This window comes from Mustelus asterias, chromosome 2 (genome assembly GCF_964213995.1).
Source record: "Mustelus asterias chromosome 2, sMusAst1.hap1.1, whole genome shotgun sequence".
Taxonomy (NCBI): domain Eukaryota; kingdom Metazoa; phylum Chordata; class Chondrichthyes; order Carcharhiniformes; family Triakidae; genus Mustelus; species Mustelus asterias.
In genome coordinates this window covers 156,912,290-156,936,799 of record NC_135802.1, presented here as the reverse complement: position 1 = coordinate 156,936,799, position 24,510 = coordinate 156,912,290, and the positions used below count along the sequence as shown (strand labels likewise).

Here is a 24,510-nt window from a genome sequence, read left to right as displayed (position 1 = left end):
GTCACTGTCTGCGTGGAGTTTGCACATTCTCCTCGTGTCTGCGTGGGTTTCCTCCGGGTGCTCCGGTTTCCTCCCACAGTCCAAAGATGTGCGGGTTAGGTTGATTGGCCAGGTTAAAAATTGCCCCTGAGTGTCCTGAGATGCGTAGGTTAGAGGGATTAGTGGGTAAATATGTGGGGGTAGGGTCTGGGTGGGATTGTGGTTGGTGCAGACTCGATGGGCCGAATGGCCTCCTTCTGCACTGTAGGGTTTCTATGATTTTCCGCCAGTTTCCTCTGCCGGGATTGTCCGGTCCTTTCGACGGCGGGCTCCTGCCACGAGGACTGGAAGATCCCGCGCCGACCAATGGCGGGCCACTGCCGCAAAAACGTGCCTCAGCGGCAGGTTTGGAAAATCCCTCCCGCTAACTCTCTGCTTCCTCCCCGGAGACTCCACCTCACCTTTCAGCACACTCTGCCTTCATTACAGGTCTCCAGCTTCTGCAGTATTTTGCTGTTGTGTTCCGAATTTTCAGAGGTCGGATTGTGCGAGGTGGTTAAAATATCATCCTTCTCGTTTCGAATCTAGGCTAAATCCAGACAAAGGATCGCTTTGATGGTTCTCAGGCTCTTAAATAAAGTGAATTCATGCAGTGCTAATCTAGCCCAAAAGATGTATTGTAATGTCTCAGTGCTTAATTACACATATTCATCACCAGTTGATACCAATTACCACAAGAACAACTGAAGAAAGAAATGGAATTGCTAGCTTAAGGCATACTCATTCAAGGCTCAAGTGCATGGGGAGGAACTTAGAGATGCGGCTCCAGCTAGACACTGTTATATGAGATAGTCTTTGCAGATGCATTGCAGACTGCCCCACCAGACCTGTCTCAGGATCAGAATTGTTGCTTGAGGATTCCAATGGTTTGCTTGATGGATCTAGTCGATCCATGGATCTGACCATAGTGCTGTTCAGCCACAGGTTATGGCTTTCCTGAGAAGAGTTATAAGCTCCAGGGCAGCACGGCGGCACAGTGGTTAGCACTGCTGCCTCACAGTGCCAGGGACCCAGGTTCAATTCTGGCTTCCTGTCTGTGTAGAGTTTGCACATTCTCCCCGTGTCTGCGTGGGTTTCCTCCGGGTGCTCCGGTTTCCTCCCACAGTCCAAAGATGTGTCGGTTAGGCGGATTGACCATGCTAAATTGACCCTTAACGTCAGGGGGATTAGCAGGGTAAATGTGTGGGGTTATGGGAATAGGGCCTGGGTGGGATTGTGGTCGGTGCAGGCTCGATGGGCCGAATGGCCTCCTTCTACATTGTAGGGGTTCAATTGGTGCAGGGTCTAAACTATCCACAAGCAGTCACTTGCTGTGCGGGGGAGCAGAGAGAGAGAGTGGACAGAAGTTTGTGGCAACACAGACATGTCAAAAAGTGCAAAGCACAACAGTTGATGATGGCACGCGGCGGCAGTGGTGCTCTGTGAGGAAGCCCATCAGTGAAATAGCCGCAGTGAATGATGCTTTGGGCTGTCCTGCAATCTGTACACATGCTGCTTCCAATTAGTCATGGGTAAGTGGCGCATATGTTCTGCTTCAACTAGTAAGCCAGCAGTCACCTGCTTATTACAAGCAAGGATTTCAGACTGACTGATGTTACTGATAGCCACAGAGCAGCAAAGAGATTTAGTAACCCTTTCTGAAAAAGGGAATCAGAGAATCCCTACAGTGCAAAAGGAGGCTATTGAGTCCGCACCGACTCTCCGCCCATCTCCGCTCTATCCCTGCACCTGAAGAAGGGGCTTGGGGCTCCGAAAGCTTGTGTGGCTTTTGCTACCAAATAAACCTGTTGGACTTTAACCTGGTGTTGTTAAACTTCTTACTGTGTTTACCCCATGTATTTACCATGGCCAATCGCCCTAACATATACATCTTGAGACACTAAACGGCAATTTAGCTTGGCCGATCCACCTAACCCACACAGCTTTGGACTGGGGAGGAAATCGGAGCACCCGGACGAAACCCATGCAGACACGGGGAGAATGTGCAAACTCCATACAGACAGTGGCCCGAGGCCGGGATGGAACCCGGGTCCCTGGCACTGTGAGGCAGCAGTGCTAACCGCTGTGCCACCGTGCTGCCCTAGTGCTTTAGTTGTAGCAATAGGTTGCAGGTCTTCTTGTAGGAGTGCCTCCCTCGAGAATCATTCCAACACACACTCCTGGCACTGCAATACCAAGGGTCCTGGGAGCAGGAAGGTAGGGGGCGTCCTGTGCCCTGGGGGAGGGTCAATCTTGGTATTGGGGGTTAGGCTGGGCAGAGGGGGATGGAGCTCCCAGGTTCCAAAGGGGAGAGAGCTTCACTCTGATTACCTAGTGCTGGGAGTTGGGATTTCATTTCAAATTCTTTCCAATTGTAAGCACTGAATTTCAACATAAGTAGCCTGACAAATCTCCCCTACCGTATATACATGATAAGTGAATTTGAGGTAGCCCTCAAACTAATCTTTCACAATGCAAACTAATAATTTTGCATAGTTAAGATGTCCACTCAGGCCAATTGATCACATCGATCACTCCATCCATCGACAACAATCATTGTACGCTCTCCTTAAGTCAATTATTAAATGTTCAAAGAGTGCATCACAAAGCAATACAAATACAAATAAAAATGAAAACAAGTTACCCGAGGAGCTATCCGGGCGGGTAACTTGGTCAAACATGTCAGTTTTAAGGAGCGTCTTGAAGAAGGAAAATGGGATAGAGAGATAGAGAGCGAGAGAATCCCAGGAGGGAGGGAAACCCAGAACATGGGGCTGAGGCCTGTGACGTTAGTGTACCTTTAAGAGCACAACCTCAACTGATGTCATTGTTGCCGAGGAGTCCTTTTATTGCTACTCAAGTGACTTAAATGGGATTGTTTATGTTTACTCTGGGATTAGTTTTATGGCCCTGCATTGTTAGGATAAAAGGTCATGGGTTCTGGACAGGTTTTTTCTCCCCTTTCTAGGGAGTTTAAGATGATTTTTTCTGTTTGGCTATAGTTTGAGTTTTAGGTTTTAGAAGGGACATCAAGCTGAAAAGGAGTGTTTCTCTCTCTTCCTGGTTTTGGAAATTCTGCTGGTCATCTGAAAGCAAGGTCTTGCCTTTCTGAAGGGGAAAATCTGCTGTTGGAGGCTTGACCAGAGTCTCCCTAGGTTTCTGGGAAGCTGTTCTGACTTCAAACTGTTCTGGGTGTGCCAAGTGGACTACTAGAATTTACAAGACCGAGAACTTCCAATTCTCCAACCGTAGGATTCAATTCCAGTATCACGTGAGCATAAGATTTTGCTGTGTCGAACTTGTCTGAAGGGTTTTGTCTGTGGAAATGTTGGTCCAATTGGAACATCTTAGATATAGTTGTTAAGGGTTATACATTACCGTGATTGTTTTGTTTTTGCTTGTAATTGATAAAAGTTATTGCTAATTTTCTTACTATACATGTTAACCATATTCTTAAATAAACTTTGTTTGATAAAAGCTCCCTAGTGGGTCTTTTGAATCATACCCGAAGTGAAACCTATCATGCTGATCCCAGCCAAATTCAAGATGCAAAATGTATGATCCAGGAGGGCTCCATAAAACACTTTGAACCATAACAGCTCTCACTGGAGTGACTGAAAACCGGTGGTACACAGGAGGTCAGAATGAGAGGAGCACAGATATCTCGGAGGGTTGTGGAGTTGGAAGAGATTACGGAGACGGCAAGAGACAAGGCATGGGGGGATTTCAAAACAAGGATGAGAAGCTTAAGATTGAGCTGTAGCGTGGCCAGGAGCCAGTGCTCATCAGCGAACACGCGAGACACTCATCAATTAATCATTTCAGCAAGCATAAAACAATGAAAGAAAAGCAGAGTTTTGTCTTTCTACAGCCTCAGGTAAACCAAATGGAAAGATACATTCATAACTGTAAATCTTAATTCCAGTTGTTCTGTAGCTTCTCAAGGTAAGATGTGTTTTATGCATTTTTATTGCATTTTCATAGAACCATAAGAACATAGGAACATAAGAGCATAACCATAGCATCCTACAGTGCAGAAGGAGGCCATTCGGCCCATCGAGTCTGCACTGATCACAATCCCACGCAAACCCTATCCCCATAACCCCATACATTTATCCTAGATAGATCCCCTGACACTAAGGGGCAATTTAGCATGGCTAATCCACCTAACCTGCACATCTTTGGGACTGTGCGGGGAAACCAGAGCACCCAGAGGAAACCCATGCAGACATGGGGAGCACACGCAGACTCCGCACAGACAGTGACCCAAGCCAGGAATCAAACACGGGTCCCTGGTGCTGTGAGGCAGCAGTGCTAACCACTGTGCCACCATGCCTTGGAACAAAGAAGGCTGAGGGATGACTTGATTGAGGGGAAGAGATAGAGTGGACAGGATAAAATTGCTTCCCTTGGTGAAGACTTCTAATGATGTGGACTGCCGGCGTTGGACTGGGGTGAACACAGTAAGAAGTCTCACAACACCAGGTTAAAGTCCAACAGGTTTATTTGGTAGCAAATACCATAAGCTTTCGGAGCGCTGCTCCTTCGTCAGATGGAGTGGAAATGTGCTCTCAAACAGTGCACAGCGACACAACATCAAGTTATAGAATACTGATTAGAATGTGAATCCCTAAAGCCAGCCAGGTCTTAAAGGTACAGACAATGTGGGTGGAGGGAACATTAAACACAATGTGTATTGTCTCCAGATAGAACAGCTAGTGAGATTCTGCAAGTCCAGGGGGCAAGCTGTGGGGGTTACTGATAATGTGACATAAATCCAACATCCCGGTTTAGGCCGTCCTCATGTGTGCGGAACTTGGCTAGAACTTCTAGAGCTGGAACTTCTAGAGCCAGGGGACATTGATTCAAGATAAGTGGCAGTGGGTGTAGAGGGGACATGAGGAAGGTAGTGGGTGTCTGGAACTCGCTGAGTTTGTGATGGAGGAAGAGACCCTAAACTCTTTTAAAAAGTGCCTGGATTTGCACCTTGAGTGCTGTAAACTACAGGGCTATGGGTCGGGTGCAGGAAGGTGGGATTAGAAAGGGCACCCGAGTGTCCTCTGGCTGGCATGGACAAGATGGATCGAAAGGCCTCCTTCTGTGCTGTAACTTTTCTAACATTCTTTGGTTCTATTTCTGATGGCTTAAAGCAAATACACCACGACAAATGACCCAACACTATCCACTTTCTTCCTGCACACTTTCTCAGCAATTACATTCTTCCGGCTGATCGTAAGGGCGCGTTGATTGAAATCACACGGGTAAGGTGTAGCAAATCAGATCTTACATATGCCATACAAGTTCATAAGATTAGATATAGGAGCAGAATTAGGCCATTCGGCCCATCGAGTCCACTCTGCCATTCGATCATGGTTGATATGTTCCTCATCCTCAGTGTCCTGCTGTCTCCCCATAACCCTTCAACCCATTAAAAATCTGTCTAACTCTTCCTTAAATTTACTCACTGTCCCAGCATCCACCGCACTTTGGGGCAGCGAATTCCTCAGATTCACAACCCTTTGGGAGAAGTAGTTTCTCCTCAACTCTGTTTTAAATTTGCTACCCCTTATCCTAAGACTATGACCTCTACATGCACAAGAGTCATTTTCCGAGGCTTACTTCTTGATCTAAGGTTCCTGCAAAGAAGTTCAGGAATGTCAAAGAATTGAAGAGTTCTAGCTGTTACATTAAAAAAATTTTCCTTGCACAACTTGTTCTCGGAAATCAACTCATTAAAACCAGAGCCCGAGTAAAGCTGTTTCATTCTGAGGCCCATAATGGAGCTCCAGAACTCAGACTACTCAGTAGCAATGCCAAGGGAAATCAGGTATTTTAATAAATAAATGATAAGCTCCTTGTAATTGGGGAGCAGAGTGAGTTATTATATACACTTGAAATAGTGAACCTCCCCACAGCTCTTTCCGATATCACTCTGCATCAAGTCAATCTTGTTGGAAGCATTATAATGGGCTCTTTTAAAAAATTCATTCACATCGTTGGCAAGACCAACATCTATTGCCCATCCTCATGCAATTGAATGGCTTGTTGGGACATTTCAGAGGCTAGTTGAGAGTCAACAGATCCAGACCAGGCAAGGTCAGGGAAGTGGTGGTGTAATAGTATTGTCGCTGGACTAGTAATCCTAGTGGATTACTAGTAATCCTGGTAATTACTAGTGGACTAGACTCAGGGGACCAGGGTTCGAATCCCAGCATGACAGATGGTGAAATTTGAATTCAATAAAAATCTGGAGTTAACAGTCTAATGATGACATTGAAACCATTGTTGATTGCTGTAAAAACCCATCTGGTTCACTAATGCCCTTTAGGGAAGGAAATCTGCCATCCTTACCTGGTCTGGCCTACATGGGACTCATGGGTTGATTCTTAACGTCCTCAGGGATGGGCAATAAATGTTGGCCCAGCCAGCGATGCCCACATCCCATGAATGAAACAGATGGGCAGCATAGTGGCACAATGGTTAGCACTGCTGCCTCACAGCACCAGGTACCCAGGTTCGATTCCAGTGCTGGATAACCGTGTAGAGTTTGCATCTTCTCCCCAGGTCTGTGTGGGTTTTCTCCGGGTGCTCAGGTTTCCTCCCACACTCCAAAGATGTATGGCTTGGGTGGATTGGACATGCTAAATTGCCCCTTAGTGTCCAAAGATGATGTAAATTGGGTAGATTGGCCATGGTAAATGCAAGGGGATATGGTGGGGGTGCGGTTGGGCCTGGCTCAGATGCTCTTTCAGAAATTTTGTGCAGACTCGATGGGCTGAATGGCCTCCTTCTGCACTGCAGCTATTCGATGGTTTCTATGGGTTTTAAATCACATTCTGATAGTTTTATGGTCTCCATTACTGAATCTAGCTTTGTAATTCCTGATTTATTTAATTAATTGAATTTAAATTAATGAATATCCCTGTCCAACCAGGGATATGCATCCCTTTCCAAAGTTACTATTGAATCATAGGATAGAATCCCACACAGTATAGAAGAGGCTAATTGACCCATCGAGTCTACACTGATTCTCCGATAGAACACCCTAACTAGGTCCAATCCCTCGCCCCTATCCCCGTAATTTGATCAGTGATCATGGCCAATCCACTGCACACCTTTGGACTGTGGGAGGAAACCGGAGCACCCGGAGGAAACCCATGCAGACACGGGGAGAACGTGCAAACTCCACACAGACAGTGACCCAAGTCGGAAATCGAACCCGGGTCCCTGGTGCTTTGAGGCAGCGGTGCTAACCACTGTGCCATCGTGCAGTCCTAAAGCAGTTTTCTTTTTAAATTCAAGGCTTATTTTTTATTTAATTGATTTTAGATTCCAGGAGCTGCCATGGTGGGATTTGAACTCACACCCCCCAGAGCGTTAACCTGGGCCATTGGATCACTAGCCCAGTGGCATTACCACTGCGCCACCGGATCTACTACCTTTTGAAGCAAGTGCATTCCAGATAACCACAGCACTGCACATAAATCCACTGATCCCTGGGCTCCCTGGGCGGACTTGAACTCACATTACTGGGTTATTAGTCCAGGAACATAAAGACTAGACTACCATACCCAGAAAATTGTCATCAAATTTGCACATGCACATACGAAACAGTCAGTTGTATTAATAACTACTGTTTCTGGCCACCTTACTTACCAAGACGGTTATATTTTTGCTGCTAAGGATGTCGGATTCCTTATGTAGTCATCAGAGAAATTGTGTTACTATAGAAACCTAATGATTTTACACCGTCACTCATGAGAATGAACGTTCTGTTCGCTTGATGTGCTCGGCTAGGGAACCTAAAGCATTGCAGCTAAACCTGTCAGTCTGAATGTTCTCATATTATCCTGAAGCTTTTAAAACCCCCCCAAGTTTTCAATACTTTCAATTTCATTAAACCTGTGCAAAGACTTAGCCAGGCAAATTTTATTAAAAAGCCCGGGGTTACCCACTAAGCATGGCAAGCTCACATCACTGCAATTCTGACAATTCTTAAAAACATTTTTACTTCTTTCTTCAAGTTACAAAGTCAATTTATCAGAGGACCAGCCCCCAATCCATCTCCTCGCTCGCTCCAAAAACACAATTCAAATCGAATCTAATTCACGGTCCCCACAAGAGAGACCAACAAGATCCAAGCTGACAAGAAGAGGCACTGCACCCCATCTCTGGCTTATTCTGATGCTTGGTCATAGCCAAAAAGCTGAGATAGGGATGCTCCTCCTTCGTACTAGGGATGGCACGATGGCACAGTGGTTAGCACTGCTGCCTCACAGTGCCAGGGACCTGGGCTCGATTCCCGGCTTGGGTCACTGTGTGGAGTATGCACGTTCTCCCCCGTGTCTGCGTGGGTTTCCTCCGGGTGCTCCGGTTTCCTCCCACAGTCCGAAAGACGTGCTGGTTAGGGTGCATTGGCCATGCTAAATTCTCTAGCAGTGTTACCCAAACAGGCGCCGGAGTGTGGTAACTAGGGGATTTTCACATTGCAGTGTTAATGTAAGCCTACTTGTGACACTAATAAATAAACTTCAAACTTAAACCAGCCTCCTGTCCCTGGTGTTCCCTCTCTGCTGCCAGTCAACCACTCCATTTGACCAACTGCCGGGCAGGAGACAGGCGGTGATGAGGCCCTGTCTTTGAAATTTGCTGACCACATCATCCTCTTCCAATGCTTCTCCTCTGCTGGAGATGACCTCAGTTGGTTCCACTTTTACCCATCCTACTCTCCTCAGAGTGGCTAGGGTTTCTCTTCCTATCCAAACATCCTTAGCTCTGACAAACCCCCAAGAATCCAACTGTAGCCTCTGTTTCTCCCTCATCTCCCTAACAGCCTGACAACATCTTCGGCCATGATGTGTCAGCAACCACAGGCACATTGACAAAACGTGGTTCTATCCCATCACTACCTTTTCCAGCCATCCACTGCCTCTGTACTGTCGGACTCCTTATCAAGCATCAACTGTCTGGTTTAGCGAAGCTGGCATTAAAACAGGCAAGGGTAAGAGGGAAATTTAATACAGAGTTGATCAAAATTATGAAGGGTTTTGATCGAATGAAAAATTGTTTCTGCTAAGAGGATTGATTAAATCTCACAGTATCCAGGGTGAGGTAGCCAATTGGACACAAAATTGGCTTGATGACAGAATGTGTTTAACCTGGTGTTGTTAAAACTCTTGATGACAGAAGGCAGAGGGTGGTTATAGAAGGTTAGAACATAGAACAAAGAACAAAGAACATTACAGCACAAGGACAGGCCCTTCGGCCCTCCAAGCCTGCACCGACCATGCTGCCTAACTGAAGTAAAACCCCCTATCCTTCCGGGGACCATATCCCTCCATTCCCATCCTACTCATGTATTTGTCCAGACGCCCCTTAAAACTCACTACCGTATCTGCTTCCACTACCTCCCCCAGCAGCGAGTTCCAGGCACCCACCACTCTCTGTATAAAAAACTTGCTTCGTACATCTCCTTTAAACCTTGCCCCTCGCACCTTAAACTTATGCCCTTGAGTAATTGACTCTTCCACCCTGGGAAAAGGCTTCATTTGGTGAAGCACATTTGGTTGTTTTTCAAACTGGAGGCCTGTGACCAGCGGTGTGCCTCAGGGATCAGTGTGGGGTCCACTGTTATTTGTCATTTACATTATTGATTTGGATGAGAATTTAGGAGGTATGGTTAGTAAGTTTGCAGATGACACCAAGATTGGTGGCATAGTGGACAGTGAAGAAGGTTATCTCGGATTGCAATGGGACCTTGATCAATTGGGCCAGTAGGCTGACGAATGGCAAATGGAGTTTAATTTAGATAAATGTGAGGTGATGTACTTTGGTAGATCGAACCAGGGCAGGACTTGTTCAGTTAATGGTAGGGCGTTGGGGAGAGTTACAGAAGAAAGAGATCTAGGGGTACAAGTTCATAGCTCATTGAAAGTGGACAGGGTGGTGAAGAAGGCATTCGGCATGCTTGGTTTCATTGGTCAGAACATTGAATACAGGAGTTGGGACGTTTTGCTGAAGTTGTACAAGACATTGGTAAGGCTGCACTTGGGGTACTGTGTACAGTTCTGGTCACCATATTATAGAAAGGATATTATTAAACTAGAAAGAGTGCAGAAAAGATTTACTAGCATGCTACCGGGACTTGATTGCTTGAGTTACAGGGAGAGGCTGGATAGACTGGGACTTTCTTCCCTGGAGAGTATGAGGCTTAGGGGTGATCTTATGGATGTCTATAAAATAATGAGGTGCATAGATCAGCTAGATAGTCAATATCTTTTCCCAAAGGTAGGGGAGTCTAAAACTAGAGGGCATACGTTTAAGGTGAGAGGGGAGAGATACGAAAAGGTCCAGAGGGGCAATTTTTTTCCCACACAGAGGGAGCAAGCTGCCAGAGGCAGCAGTAGAGGCGCTTACAATTTTGTCTTTTTAAAGAGCATTTAGACAGTTGCATGGGTAAGATGGGTATAGATGGATATGGGCCAAACGCGGGCAATTAGGACTAACTTAATGGTAAAAATGCGGAGCAGGCTTGAGGGGCTAGATGGCCTACTCCTGCTCCTATTTCTTATGTTCTTATTAAAAACCAGGCGGCATGGACAAATTGGGCCGAAGGGCCTGTTTCCATGCTGTAAACCTCTATGACTCAATGGTAACCTGGGTACAAAGATTTGATATGATTGGCAAAGGAGCAGAGAGGAGTAGAAATGGATATTTACACACGATTGTTATAATCTAAAGTACAGAGCTTGTAAAAGGGGTGGAAACAAATTCAATAGTAACTTTCAAAAAGGGAAATGAATATAGATGTGGTGGGCATGAGGAAAGAGTAGGGGAGTGGGAGTAATTGGGTAGCTCTCGCAAAGAGCTGGGCGCAGTAAGTAGTCTCACAACACCAGGTTAAAGTCCAGCAGGTTTATTTGGTATCACGAGCTTTTGGAGCGCTGCTCCTTCATCAGGTGAGTGGAGAGGTGGCACAGGTATGATGGGACGAATAGCCTCTGTCTGTGCAGTGCTAATCTGTGAATGGGGATTTAATGTGGAAGGTGGGTATGCTTTGTGAGAGCTCTGAAATGGACAGTAAAACCAGGGTGGGATGAGTTTGAGTACAAGGATCTGGAGACATGACTGATCTTAACCAAGGTCCCACATTGAACATTTGTTCATGCATGATTATTTGGTTACTTACAAGGATACTAATTTGAGTATTGCCGGAAAAATACATTTTGTCAAAGCTTTTCATCTGGCACTCATCAGTACAGGCAGAATGTCAGGGAAAACAACAACTTCGTACTGCATGAGAAAAGGTTTTTGATTGGTTGGCAAGTGGAGTCTGATTGGTAGAGGTGTTGCTATGCAGAATTCACCAGTTAGTGGTGACTTGGCAGTTAATTGCCAAGTATTGATTGAAAATTTAAACCAGACAGCTTGACTCTGATTGGGCTATCCAACAACAACGTGTTGTTATTTAGCCCCTTCCAAGGTGCTTCACAGGAGAGTTATCAGGGAAAAATGTTACTGCAACCACATAAGGAGATATTAGGACAGGTGACCAAAAGCTTGGGAAAAGAGAGCACTTTTAAGGAGTATCTTAAAGGAGGAGAGGAGCGTAGGATTCTAGGGAGAGATTTCCATAGCTTGAGAAATACACAAGAGGCCAGAATTGGAGTAGCACAAAGATCTGAGGATCGCACAGCTGGATGAGGCGACAGAGGGGCGGGATCACGGAGGGATTGGCATGGTGGCACAGGCAGCGGCATGGTGGCACAGTAGTTAGCACAGCTGCCTCACAGCGCCAGGGACCCGGGTTCGATTCCAGCCTTGGATCACTGTGCAGAGTCTGCATGTTCTACCCATGTCTGCGTGGGTTTCCTCCGGGTGCTCCGGTTTCATCCCACAGTCCAAAGATGTGCGGGTTAGGTGGATTGGCCACGCTAAATTGCCCCTTAGTGTCAGGTAGGGTTGTGGGGATAGGGGTTGGGTGGGATAGGAACTGGGTGGGATTGTGGTTGGTGCAGACCCGGTGGACCGAATGGTCTCATTCTGCACTGTAGGATTCTATGATTCTATAAAGATGAGAATTTTAAAACTGAGGCACTGCCAGACCAGGAGCCATTTCAGGTCAGCGGGCACGGGGGTGATGGGTGAACGGGGGGGGGGGGGGTGATGGGTGAACGGGGGCGTGGGGGGACTCGGTGCAAGTTAGGATGCACACAGCAGACTTTGGAATGAACTCAAATTCATGTGGAAAAGACCGAGAGAAGCTACAACATAAAGACATCAGACACAGCTGAGAGAGGAACTACCTGATCCATATTAGCGCGTGCCCTGTACAGCAGATTGGCAATTATAAAAAGTGCATTTGTTGTCAATTCCACGCATGCGCAGTTGTAGTGTTTACTCTGTAACGCCATCGTGAGCAACAGGGCAGGTAGTGGCCGGGGGCAGTGATGCTTCTCAAATAGTTACTGCAGCTGTAAATTGTGAAATATATTTTAAACAAATACAGATGTTGTGAGAAAACATCATAGAATCCCTACAGTGCAGAAGGAGGCCATTCGGCCCATCGAGTCTGCACCGAACACAATCCCACCCAGGCCCTATTCCCATAACCCCTCATATTTACCCTGCTATTCCCCCTGACACTAAGGGGCAATTTAGCACGGCCAATCAACCTAACCCGCACATCTTTGGACTGTGGGAGGAAACCGGAGCACCCGGAGGAAACCCACGCAGAATAGATTAATACCAAGATTCCTGTCCCCAAACCAGTAAAAACCCCACAGTGCCCCCAACCCCAAGCATTGCCGGCCCTGACATTTAAACCGACCTCCAGCATCCGCCCTTCTCCTTTGATCAGTGTGTCCAGTTTCAGAAATTTGACAATACATCAAGTTATTGCAGTCACGGCTGGAGAGGCAGCTATTGTTCTAATGCACGACAGCTGAAAACCAAAATGATTGCCTTCGTGTTATTGCTTTGTGGCAAGAAAGTCAACTTTCTTCCCCGAGGTGGTTTTTATAATGCTCTTAGTCATTGCCGGTCAAATTATACTGTCGAAACATTCACACAACTCTGCAACATCAGAATTCATATCAATTATACTTTTCGGTTCCTTTGATATTCAGGGCCTATGATTTTTCTTTCATCATGAATAAAGTAGCAAAAAATCCATCAATTTGGGTTCTGAGAGATTCGAATACCATTATCAGTCTTGGATTCAGGGCAGCACGGTGGCACAGTGGTTAGCACTGCTGCCTCACAGCACCAGAAACCGGGGTTCAGTTCCGGCCTCGGGTCACTGTCTGTGTGGGGTTTGCACATTCTCCCCGTGTCTGCGTGGGTTTCCTCCGGGTGCTCCGGTTTCCTCCCACAGTCTTAGATGTGTGGGTTAGGTTGATTGGCCATGCTAAATTGACCCTAGTGTCAGGGGGACTAGCAGGGTAAATAAGTGGGGTTACGGGAATAGGGCCTGGGTGGGATTGTGGTCAGTGCAGACTCGATGGGCCAAATGGTCGCCTTCTGCACTAAAAAAAGGATTCAAATCATTAGCCTGAGCGACATTGTGCTGGGACTGTTGAGTTGAAGAACTCCTACTCCAGCCATTTCCACAGAAGGGGTTTTTCTTTCAAAAAAGGTGGGTTTTGGTCACCCTGCATCACCAGCCAATGACATCATTGGCTTTCCGTGCATGGGTGGATAAGTGTGCATGTGCAGATGGGCATTGGTGGCCATCTTGTGTCGGCAGGAGACACACACTGGAATTTTCCCGATCCACCCACCACAGGAATCGTACCGGCTGCAGTGGGTGGGTGGGTTGGGGTTGGGGGGGACCATGCAAAGGTCCGTTGACCTCTGGTGGGATTTTCTGGTCATTGGGGGCGAGCTCGGGCATCAAATCCCAGCCACAGCGTTAAAAATAAATGTTAGTTGACAAAACTAAGAAGAAATATTGCTACTAGCAAATTAGATTGAGAGTATACTTCAATACAGCCACAGAGACATTTAATTCACGTCATTTTTTAAAAGATTATTAGTGTCACAAGTAGGCTTACATTAACACTGCAATGAAGTTACTGTGAAAATCCCCTAGTCGCCACACTCCGGCGCCTGTTCGGGTACACTGAGGGAGAATTTAGCATGGCCAATGCACCTAACCCGCACATCTTCTGGACTGTGGGAGGTAACCGGAGCACCCGGAGGAAACCCACGCAGACACGGGGAGAACGCGCAGACTCCACACAGACATTCACCCGAGGCCGGGAATCAAACCCGGGTCCCTGGCGCTGTGAGGTAGCAGTGCCAACCACTACGCCACTGTTAATTGCCACTGCTATGCCCAGCTGTTAATTGGTACTGCCCCACACGTGTCTGTAGAAATAATCTCCAACCTTGATGCCTGCTGGATCTGAAACAAACTCCAATCTGTGAGATTATTCTACTCTCTGTTTAGAACCACCATGAAGGAGCTCGAGGTCAAATCCGTTCAATCGTAGGGCGGCTGACACTTTAGAAAGGGGGGGTAAACGGTGCCTACCTGGCCTGGTGACAGACTGTGCAGATCCAAGCTTTCTCCTTTTTACTGTAGGCGCCACAGTTCTTGCAAATGTTGAACTTGCAGTCCAGGCAAGGACGCTTGGTGTTAATGAGGAAGGTGAAGGGGCTGCAACAGCGAATGCAGCAGTTCTCATTGAACTTCTCCTGCTTGGAAAGGATCGTGCGCTTGCTGCCCTCTTCATTTAACTTCTGCTTTAGTTCACTGAAAAACAGAAATCGTCATTCCAACAATTAGATGCTTTTAGCTTGGCTAACGTCACGCCGGTATCTTCCCTAAGGATCTCAGTGATATTAATCGTCAAAACAGAAAATGCTGGAAATGTTCTGCTGGTCAGGCAGCGTTTGGGTAGAGCAGGACGTTAAGGTTTGGATCACTAATCATTTTTGCGGTCTGTCTTTTAATTAAATTAATAGGTGTTAACCTTGTACGAGTGATTTGAACGATCTTGTGTTTTTCTAAGTCGGTCTATGGGGGGACGATGGTCTAGTGGTATTATCACTAGACTATCAATCCAGAAACTCAGCTAATGTTCTGGGGGCCCAGGTTCAAATCCCGCCACGGCAGATGGTGGCATTTGAATTCTTTAAAAAATATCTGGAATTAGGAATCTACTGATGACCATGGAACCATTGTCAATTGTCGGAAAAACCCATCTGGTTCCTTTAGGGAAGGAAATCTACTATCCTTACCTGGTCTGGCCTACATGTGACTCCAGAGCCACAGCAATGTGGTTGACTCTCAACTGCCCTCGGGCAACTAGAGATGGGCAATAAATACTGGCCCAGCCAGCGACGCCCATATCCCATGAATGAATCTTTTAAAATGGAGTCCAAAGATTTGCGGGTTAGGTTGATTGACCATGCTAGATTGTCCCTTAGTGTCCCGGGATGCGTAGGTTAGGCCTGGGTGGGATTGTTGGGGCCTGGGTGGGATTGTTGTCAGTGCAGACTCAATGGGCCGAATGGCCTCCTTCTGCAATGTAGGCTTTCTACGATTTCTATGCGATGCAGTATAGTTGGAAAAATATTCTTATCGCACTGTGCCACCATGCGGTTTAGCTCAGTTGGCTGGGCGGCTGGTTAGTGATGCAGAGCAACACCAACAGCACGGCCTCAATTCCCGTAGCGGCTGAGGCTTTTCATGACAGCCCTGCCTTCCCAACCTTGCCTGAGATTTGGTGATCCTCGGGTTAGGTCACTACCAGCCTATGGTCATCTGGGACTATGGCAACTTGTTGGATCACTCACTAGAAAATGTCTCACTTCATCAAAATGGACAAGAAATATCATCGGAACCGGAAGGTGCCATTGAACCCAATCCACCACCCAATTCATGCCTCATGAGCAACTTAACTCCACTTACCCACCTTTTCCCCCTAACACTTATAGCCTTAAATTAACAAAACTCGATCAATCCCAGGTTTTTTCAATGTTTTCTGTTTTTATTTCAGAGTTCCAGCAAGCACAGTACGTTTCTTTCATTCTATGAGCAGTGTAGATCATCGTGCACATTTGTTTGCTGTAAGATGGTTGTGTTTGTGTTACAGAGGGATGTGCAAGTGGGGCTAGGGCCCATCGTAAGCTAAAGTTTAAAGTTTATTTATTAGTGTCACAAGTAGGCTTACATTAACACTGCAATGAAGTTACTGTGAAAATCCCCTAGTCGCCACATTCCGGCGCCTGTTTCTGTAGACTGAGGGAGAATTTAGCAGGGCCAATGCACCTAACCAGCACATCTTTCGGACTGTGGGAGGAAACCGGAGCACCCGGAGGAAACCCACGCAGACACGGCGAGAAGGTGCAACAGTGACCCCAAGCCAGGAATCGAACCCAGATCTCTGGTGCTGTGAGGCCGCAGCGCTAACCACGGTGCCACGGTGCCACCCCTCGTGGGAAAAAGCAAGAATAGGGGTTTCTGGAGCTTATTGACACAGCTTGGATTTATTTCTTGGCAATATCTAATCACATAATCAGCATTACAGCTGTAAAGATGGTCCATCTAAACCATCTTCCAACGATGAGTTCCAACAAATTCCATTCACTTTCTGTGAAGCATATTTTGTCCTTGTCCTCACGGGTGCTGATGTGTAGGTTCACAAGGCCAGCGACAGAACTGGTTCTCAAAGTTCTGATAAGACTAACTGAGACCCACAAAGCATCTGCAGTGAAATTAGTATCTTGCACTGCAACATCTTTCCCTGAAACCCCCACTCCATGACATTCCATCCCTCCCGTGCCATCCCTCTCATATCTCATCTTCTCTCTTCCACCTTTTTCCGTCTGAGGTTACGTACCAACCGACTCAAGAACAGCTTCTTCCCTGCTGCTGTCAGACTTTTGAATGGACTTACCTCGTGTTAAGTTGATCTTTCTCTACACCCTAGCTATGACTGTAACACTACATTCTGCATTCTCTTGTTTCCTTCTCTATGAATGGTATGCTTTGTCTGTATAGCGCGCAAGAAACAATACTTTTCACTGTATGTTAATACATGTGACAATAATAAATCAAATCAATTATCACCACCATCCCATCCTTTCTTTTTATACCACCTCCACTCCAGCCCTCCCCATGCTATCTCATTCCTATCCGCCATTCCATTCCTCCAACATGCCCCCCATTCCTGAAGTGTCATTTCATGGGATTTCAACCAGGAATACCCAATTCTGCCACAAATGTTTTGAACGGCAAACATACGCAATAAAAACGGGATCACCATGCCAGTTACATTTCAATTCTTTTCCTGTTTCTTGCCACTCAAAGGCGAATGGCCCCCGAATGTTTCCAGCTGTTGACGCAGATTTATTAACGCGATCACCCTAGATTTTATTTTAGATCCCAATTATTGGCTAAGTGAGTTTGGACCAAGCGATCGATTTGAACACACAGTCACCGATTGCACTCAGGTGGGAATGGGCATGGAATGTTTTTCTGGAAATCTGCCACTTTTGATAGTCGATTAATCCGATCCGCTGAGTGGGGAAGACGGGAAAGGATTTCACCTTGCTCCCATCACGCAGAGATTTAACTCGGGATTAGGCTTCAGGTGACTCGGAAGTTTAGAGTTTGAGCTGCTGTCAAAACGTTAAAACTCATCAGTAAAAGTGGCAATTCATCAGTGATTGTGTTGCTGCACAGATCCACATTCAAAGAACGATTTAATTTAATGAGTGTTACTCCCTGACATCAGTAAAATGAGCTACAGGGTTGGTTTCAGCCAGAGGTGAAATGTCTGCATTATGTTCTTTATCATAGAATCTGACAGTGCAGAAGGAGACCATTCGGCCCGTCAGGCCTGCACCAACCACAATCCCACCCAGGCCCTACCCTCGTAACCCCATGCATTTACCCTAGCTCATGCCCCTGACACTAAGGGACAATTTAGCATGGCCAATCAACCCAACCCGCACATCTTTGGACTGTGGGAGGAAACGGAGCACCTGGAGGAAACCCACGCAGACACGGGGAGAATTGTGCAAACTCCACACAGACAGTGACCCAAGCCGGGAATCGAACCCAGGTCCCTGGCGCCGTGAGGCAGCAGTGCTAACCACTGTGTCACCGTGCCGGTCAGAGACTGGTGCATTGATCAGTGGGTTAAATATTCCAAGGATCCAAATTTCCAGCTGGTGCCCCACTGGGACCTGGGCAAGACACGTGGAAACTTTCACAGATGTGGCAGAATCAACCCCTTTTGTAGCCACCTATCATCTCACTGGAAAATCCCTGTACTACTTCCAAGGACAACCTCTCAACAATCTCCTGCTTAAGCAATGAAGCTCAGTTGATGTTCCAAAGGAACACTACTCTTCATCAAATGTCACTTAAACAGTGGGGGAAATAAGAGTAACCACAAATACGATGGTCTACATTGGCTCTCCATCCAGCCTCCAGAGATAGAGGATCTGCTGAACTGGTGCGACAACAATAATCTTTCCCTCAATGTCAACAAAACGAAGGAGATTGTCATCGAATTCAGGACATCAATGGAGATGAGTAGAAATGGTTGAGAGCTTCAAGTTTTTAGGCATCCAGATCACCAACAACCTGTCCTGGTCCCCCCATGCCAACACTATAGTTAAGAAAGCGCACCGACGCTATTACTTTCTCAGAAGACTAAGGAAATTTGGCATGTCCACTACGACTCTCACCAACTTTTGCACCATAGAAAGCATTCTTTCTGGTTGTATCACAGCGTGGTATAGCCCCAACCCTGCCCAAGACCGCAAGAAACTACAAAGGGTCATGAACGAAGTCCAGTCCATCACGCAAACCAGCCTCCCACTCATTGACACTGTCTACACTTCCCGCTGTCTTGCAAAAGCAGCCAGCATAATTAAGGACCCCACGCACCCCGGACATTCTCTCTTCCACCTTCTTCCGTTGGGAAAAAGATACAGAAGTCCGAGGTAACGTACCAACCAACTCAAGAACAGCTTCTTCCCTGCTGCTGTCAGACGTTTGAATGGATCTACCTCGCATTAAGTTGATCTTTCTCTACACGCTAACTATGACTGTAACACTACATTCTGCACTCTCTCCTTTCCTTCTCTATGAACCCTTTCCTTCTCTGTGAACGATTTGCTTTGTCTGTATAGCACACAAGAAACAATACTTTTCACTGTATGTTAATACATGTGACAATAATAAATCAAATCAAAATCATTTTAAAATCCTTCTTCTGGTTTCCAAACCTCTCCATGGCCTTGCCCCTTCCAGTTTCTGGAATCTCCTCCAACTCCACAACCTTCAGTTCCTTGCAATCCTCCAATTCTGGTCCCTTGTACATTCCTGATTTGAACCCAGGTCCCCAGGACATTATTAATCTAGAAACTCAGCTAGTCTACTGATAATACCGCTGGGCCATCATTTCCCCTCAAAACTCTACCTCTTTGGCCAGGCTTCTGATCAGCTAGCCGAGTGTTCCCTTTGGTAGCTCATTGTCCAGATTTGTTTATTTTTTAAACACTCCTGTGAAGAGCCTTGGGATGTTTTGCTACATTAAAGGCGCTATATAGATGAACGTTGTTGTTGCTCAACAGTGTGAACTAATCCCGAAAAAATAAACCCAGTTCTCCCCACCCAAAGGTATTTGCGTAGATCCGGTCTACAATTAGTGAGGATTCGAGTTCACTCCCAGGCCAGCCTGAGTGAGCTAATCTCACCTGGGAGAGAGGTCAGAAATTATAGTTAACCATAAGATATAGGAACAGAATTAGGCCATTCGGCCCATTGATTCTGCTCCACCATTCAATCATGGCTAATATGTTTCTCAACCCCATTCTCCCACTTTTTCCCTCTATCTTTTGATCCCCTTATCAATCAAGCATCAATCTCTATCTTAAATACACTCAATGACCTCCACTGCCTTCTGTGCAATGAATTCCACAGATTCACCACCGACTGGCTGAAAAAGATTCCTCCTCATCTTGGTTCTTAAGAGGCGTCCCTTTACTCTGAGGCTGTACCCTCGGATCCGAGTCTCTCCCACTCGTGGAAACATCTTCCCCACGTCCACTCTATCCAGGCCTCTCAGTATTCTGTAAGTTTCAATGAGATTCTCCCCTCATCCTTCGAAACATCATCACGTACGGACCTAGAGTTCTCAAACGTTCCTCATATGTCAAGCTTTTCATTCCTGGGATCATTCTCGTGAACCTCCTCCGGACCCTCTCCAAGGCCAGCACATCCTTCCTTCAATATGGAGCCCAAAACTGCTCACAATATTCCAATTATGGTCCGACCGGAGCCTTATAAAGCCTCAGCAGTACATCCCTGCTTTTGTATTCCAGCCCTCTCGAAATGAATGCTAACATTTCATTTGCTTTCCTAACTACCAGCTCAACCTGCAAGTTAAGAGAACTAGGACTCCCAAGTTCCTTTGTGCTTCAGGCCTCAGCATCACTGATATTGAATATCGAACACATACCCACACTTCCTGCTCCTGGCCACTATCTAGAAGTGCCTACGCGATGAGGTGATTTGGTGGTAAAATTTATTCACTGGAAACCTCTGACCTTGTCTGTGACTGGGATTCTCCAGTCCTCCGGCAGTGAATGGAGTTTTGGCTGAGTGCCAAATTCTCCATTCTCGCTGACAGTGGGGTTGGAACGAACGTGATCGGAGAATCCTGCCCATTATCTTCACTTAAATCAGGAGGAAGAACCAGCTGGTGGAGGCACCAGAGAGCAGGTAGAGTCTATGGGACTATGCCAGGATCAACCCCTGCCTTCAGAAGAGGCAGAGACAGGGTGAGTCGTGGAGCTCTAATGCCCAAGATCACAGATCCAACCCTGGTGGTTTGTGCTGAAGAAGTTATCCTGAGGTGAGGTGGCCCTGTGGACACTAGATTTGACTTCCGTGCACTCGGAATTTGGGAGAGGAAAATTAGGGTGCCTGTTTCCACTGGCCATCCTGCAAAGTATGTACATGTTTTTTTTATTCATTCGTGGGACATGGGCGTCGCTGGCTGGCCAGCAGTTATTGCCCATCCCTAGTTGCCCGAGGGCAGTTGCGAGTCAACCACATTGCTGTGGCTCTGGAGTCACATGTAGGCCAGACCAGGTAAGGACGACAGATTTCCGTCCCTAAGAGACATTAGTGAACCAGATAGATTTTTCCAACAATTGACAATGGTTTCATGGTCATCAGTAGATTCTTAATTCCAGATTTTAAAAATTGAATTCAAATTCCACCATCTGCCGTGGCGGGATTTGAACACGGGTCCCCAGAACATTAGCAGAGTTTCTGGATTAATAGTCTTGTCATCGCCTCCCCTTTCAGTCGAATGGGCCAGGAAGCATCGTCAATGGTGCAGGATTCCACCGGCTATGAAGATACCACCCGGTTTGTAGCTGAACCTTTGGAGCTATTTAAATACAAGAGGGGTGTCTGACTGGAGGGTGGAGTGTGCTGCGGTAAGCTTGGAGTGTGCTGCGGTAAGCTTGGAGTGTGCTGCGGTAAGCTTCCAAGGACTCTAGCGCCAGCTACATATCCTCCATGCTCTGTGTCTTCCCCCCCAAATAATAAGCCTACTCATTGGCCTGTGTGAGGCCACAACTCGAGAGCCTATACAGCCCCTAGTTCACAAAATAATCAGCGGACTTCCACCAACCTCTGAACGTTGGCAATTGAGTCTAACGGATGTTCCTCGCATCAAGCATTCAAACGACAATGGGCGGGATTTTCCGGCCGCACTTGCCCGAAACCGGAAAATCCCACCCAAGGTCAATGGACCTTTCCATGGTCCGCCCCTCGCTCCCTCCGATTCCCATGGAGGATGGAACAGGAAAATTCGCCCCATCATCTTTCCAAATGCCAATCCACACGAGGGGGCAGACTGTGCATGGGCAAATTAAGGGCAGCACGGTGGCACAGTGCTGCTTCACAGCACCAGGGACCCGGGTTCGATTCACAGATTGGGTCACTGTCTGTGCGGAGTTTGCACATTCTCCCCATGTCTGTGTGGGTTTCCTCCGGGCGCTCCGGTTTCCTCCCACAGTCTAAAGATGTGTAGGTTAGGTGGATTAGCTATGATGGATGTGCTAGGTTATGGTGTGGGGCAGTGGGTGGGTGGGCCTGGGTGGACCCTCTCCGGAGGGTTGCTGCGGAATCGATGGGCCAAATGGCCGCCTTCTGCATTATAGAGATTCTAATTCATGAAAAAAAACTCCTCTCACTGGGCAATGGGGAGATATTGCAAAGAGTCAAGGCCAGGTAAACTTGTCCTCCAACATCTCACCACTTTGGGCTTGTACCAGAATCGACTAAAGGATCTATGTGGCTCAGGTTTCAACTTCAGAACTCTCACGTGCCAATATTGGCTCCTTGGGTAAGGTATGGAGGAACCTGTGCACCCACAGAACTAAACCCTAGGAAGGAGCAACTAGGACAGGAGGAGAAAGTGCCAGAAACAACAAAAAGAGGCGGCACTGGAGGAGACTGAGGCAAAGGAAGACATTAATAAGGTATGTTAGTGTAATGATTACATTACTTGGCGAGTAATCCAGAGAACAAGAATTTAAATCAGAATTTAATTTAGTCACTGGTGGTACGGAACTTACTGCAAAAAAAAATGACATGCTGTTGAAGCTTTTTGTCTTGGCACTCATCATTCCTAAGATGCTAAAATGCCAAATTTCAAAGAGAACAACAATTTATACTCCATATATTCATATGCAGAGACCTGTCCTCTGCGGCAAAAGAAATATCTCCAGACATTGTACTTCTTTTGGAATATACAGGGGGACAATAGCTCCCTGATGCCTTCGCCATGTCAACAGCTCAATTGGTCAGGTCTGACTTATGACCTGTGAGCAACACTTTTCACGTGCAGTGGCCCCCATTGAAATTTGGCGTTCTTGCTGTTCTGATGAGTGCAAGATCAAAACCTTCAGCAACACATCTTGTTTGTTTTTCTTTTTTTTGAAAAAAAGCAGGAAATAAGATGGTATAAATTTAAAAAGTGACCAATAAACTGTTGGATTATCATTAAAAACACAACTGGTTCATTAGTGTCCTTTAGGGAAGGGAATCTGCTGTCCTTATCCAGCCTGCCCTAAACATGACTCCCATCCCACACCAAAATGGCTGACTATAAACTGCCCTCAGAAATGGCCTAACGAGCCACTTAGTTGCAGCACTAAGGGCAACTTGCGATGGACAACAAATGACGGTCTTGCCAGCGACATTTGCATTCTCACAATAATGAGAATTATAAAAGAACGTCAATATAATGAGGATAATTAAGTGAATAGCATGATTCCACAATCATGCTATTCGCTTAACTATTCTCATTATATTGACGTTCTTTTATAATGAGAACTTGCGGGGGGGGGGGGGGGGCGGGCATTCCCTCCCAGTGCGGGGGTCACTGTGAGAATCAGCAGCATCTGTAACCCAGATGCAAATAGCAGATCGTACTTACTAGAAGCTACACCAATCCCAAATCTCCAGTAACTAGGGCAGCTGCATCTGTCATATTGATAAAGCATTGCACGAAATTTCATTTATTTGATAGGAGACTTTTTAAATTTTAAAATGTGAATTTTTTTAAAAAGTGCGATAAATTTCAGAATCATTTTAATAAATCATAGATGTATATATACTTCAAACAAGTCAGATAAAAACTCAGATAGATTAAAGAATTGAAATGTTTGAATCTATCTGACTTTTCAGTAAGATTTATCTGAGCAGACTTTAATAAGTTTTCAACAAGAATGAGCTGACTTACGTAAAGTCGTTTTAAACAAAATAAATTCTGAATTTGTGTTTAAAAAGGTGATTTACGTATTGCGAAAGTCTGATAAAACTCGATTCAAAAGTCATTTACGTTGATACAGCAAAATCAAAGTCTGGTAAATCTTTCTAAAACACATTCAAAATGTAAGATTCATGTTCAAAGTAATCTCTGTGAATCAATTTTAATGTTTAAAAACATCCTTTCAGGTGCCAACCTCCTTACCAAGTATTTGTGAACTGTCTGGGTTAATCTTTTTTCTGTGTAAATAGTTCATAGAATCATGCAGCTGCAGTGCAGGAGGAGGCCATTCGGCCCATCGTGCCTCCACCAACAACAATCCCACCCAGGCCCTTTCCCCGTAACCCCATGTATTTCATAGAATCATAGAATCCCTACAGTGCAGAAGGAGGCCATTTGGCCCATCGAGTCTGAACCGACAACAATCCCACCCAGGTCCCAGCACTGTAACCTCACATATTTATCCCGCTAATCCCCCTGACACTAAGGGGCAATTTAGCACGGCCAATCAACCTAACCCGCACATCTTTGGACTGTGGGAGGAAACATGAACCCCTGGAGGAAACTCACAAAGACATGGGGAGAACATGCAAACTCCACACAGACAGTGACCCAAAGTCGGAATTGAACCCAGGTCCTTGGCGCTGTGAGGCAGCAGTGCTAACCACTGAGCCGT

At 46.3% G+C, this 24,510-nt stretch overlaps 1 protein-coding gene across 1 annotated transcript in view; it reads right to left on the bottom strand.

Annotated features, from left to right (window-relative positions):
- Positions 1 to 24,510, bottom strand: part of LOC144481325 (rab effector MyRIP-like) — a 334,837-nt gene that overhangs the window by 207,115 nt on the left and 103,212 nt on the right. The window contains exon 2 of the mRNA XM_078200738.1: positions 14,555 to 14,776. Coding sequence (XP_078056864.1) covers positions 14,555 to 14,776 — 222 coding nt within the window. The remainder of the gene's footprint in view (positions 1 to 14,554; positions 14,777 to 24,510) is intronic.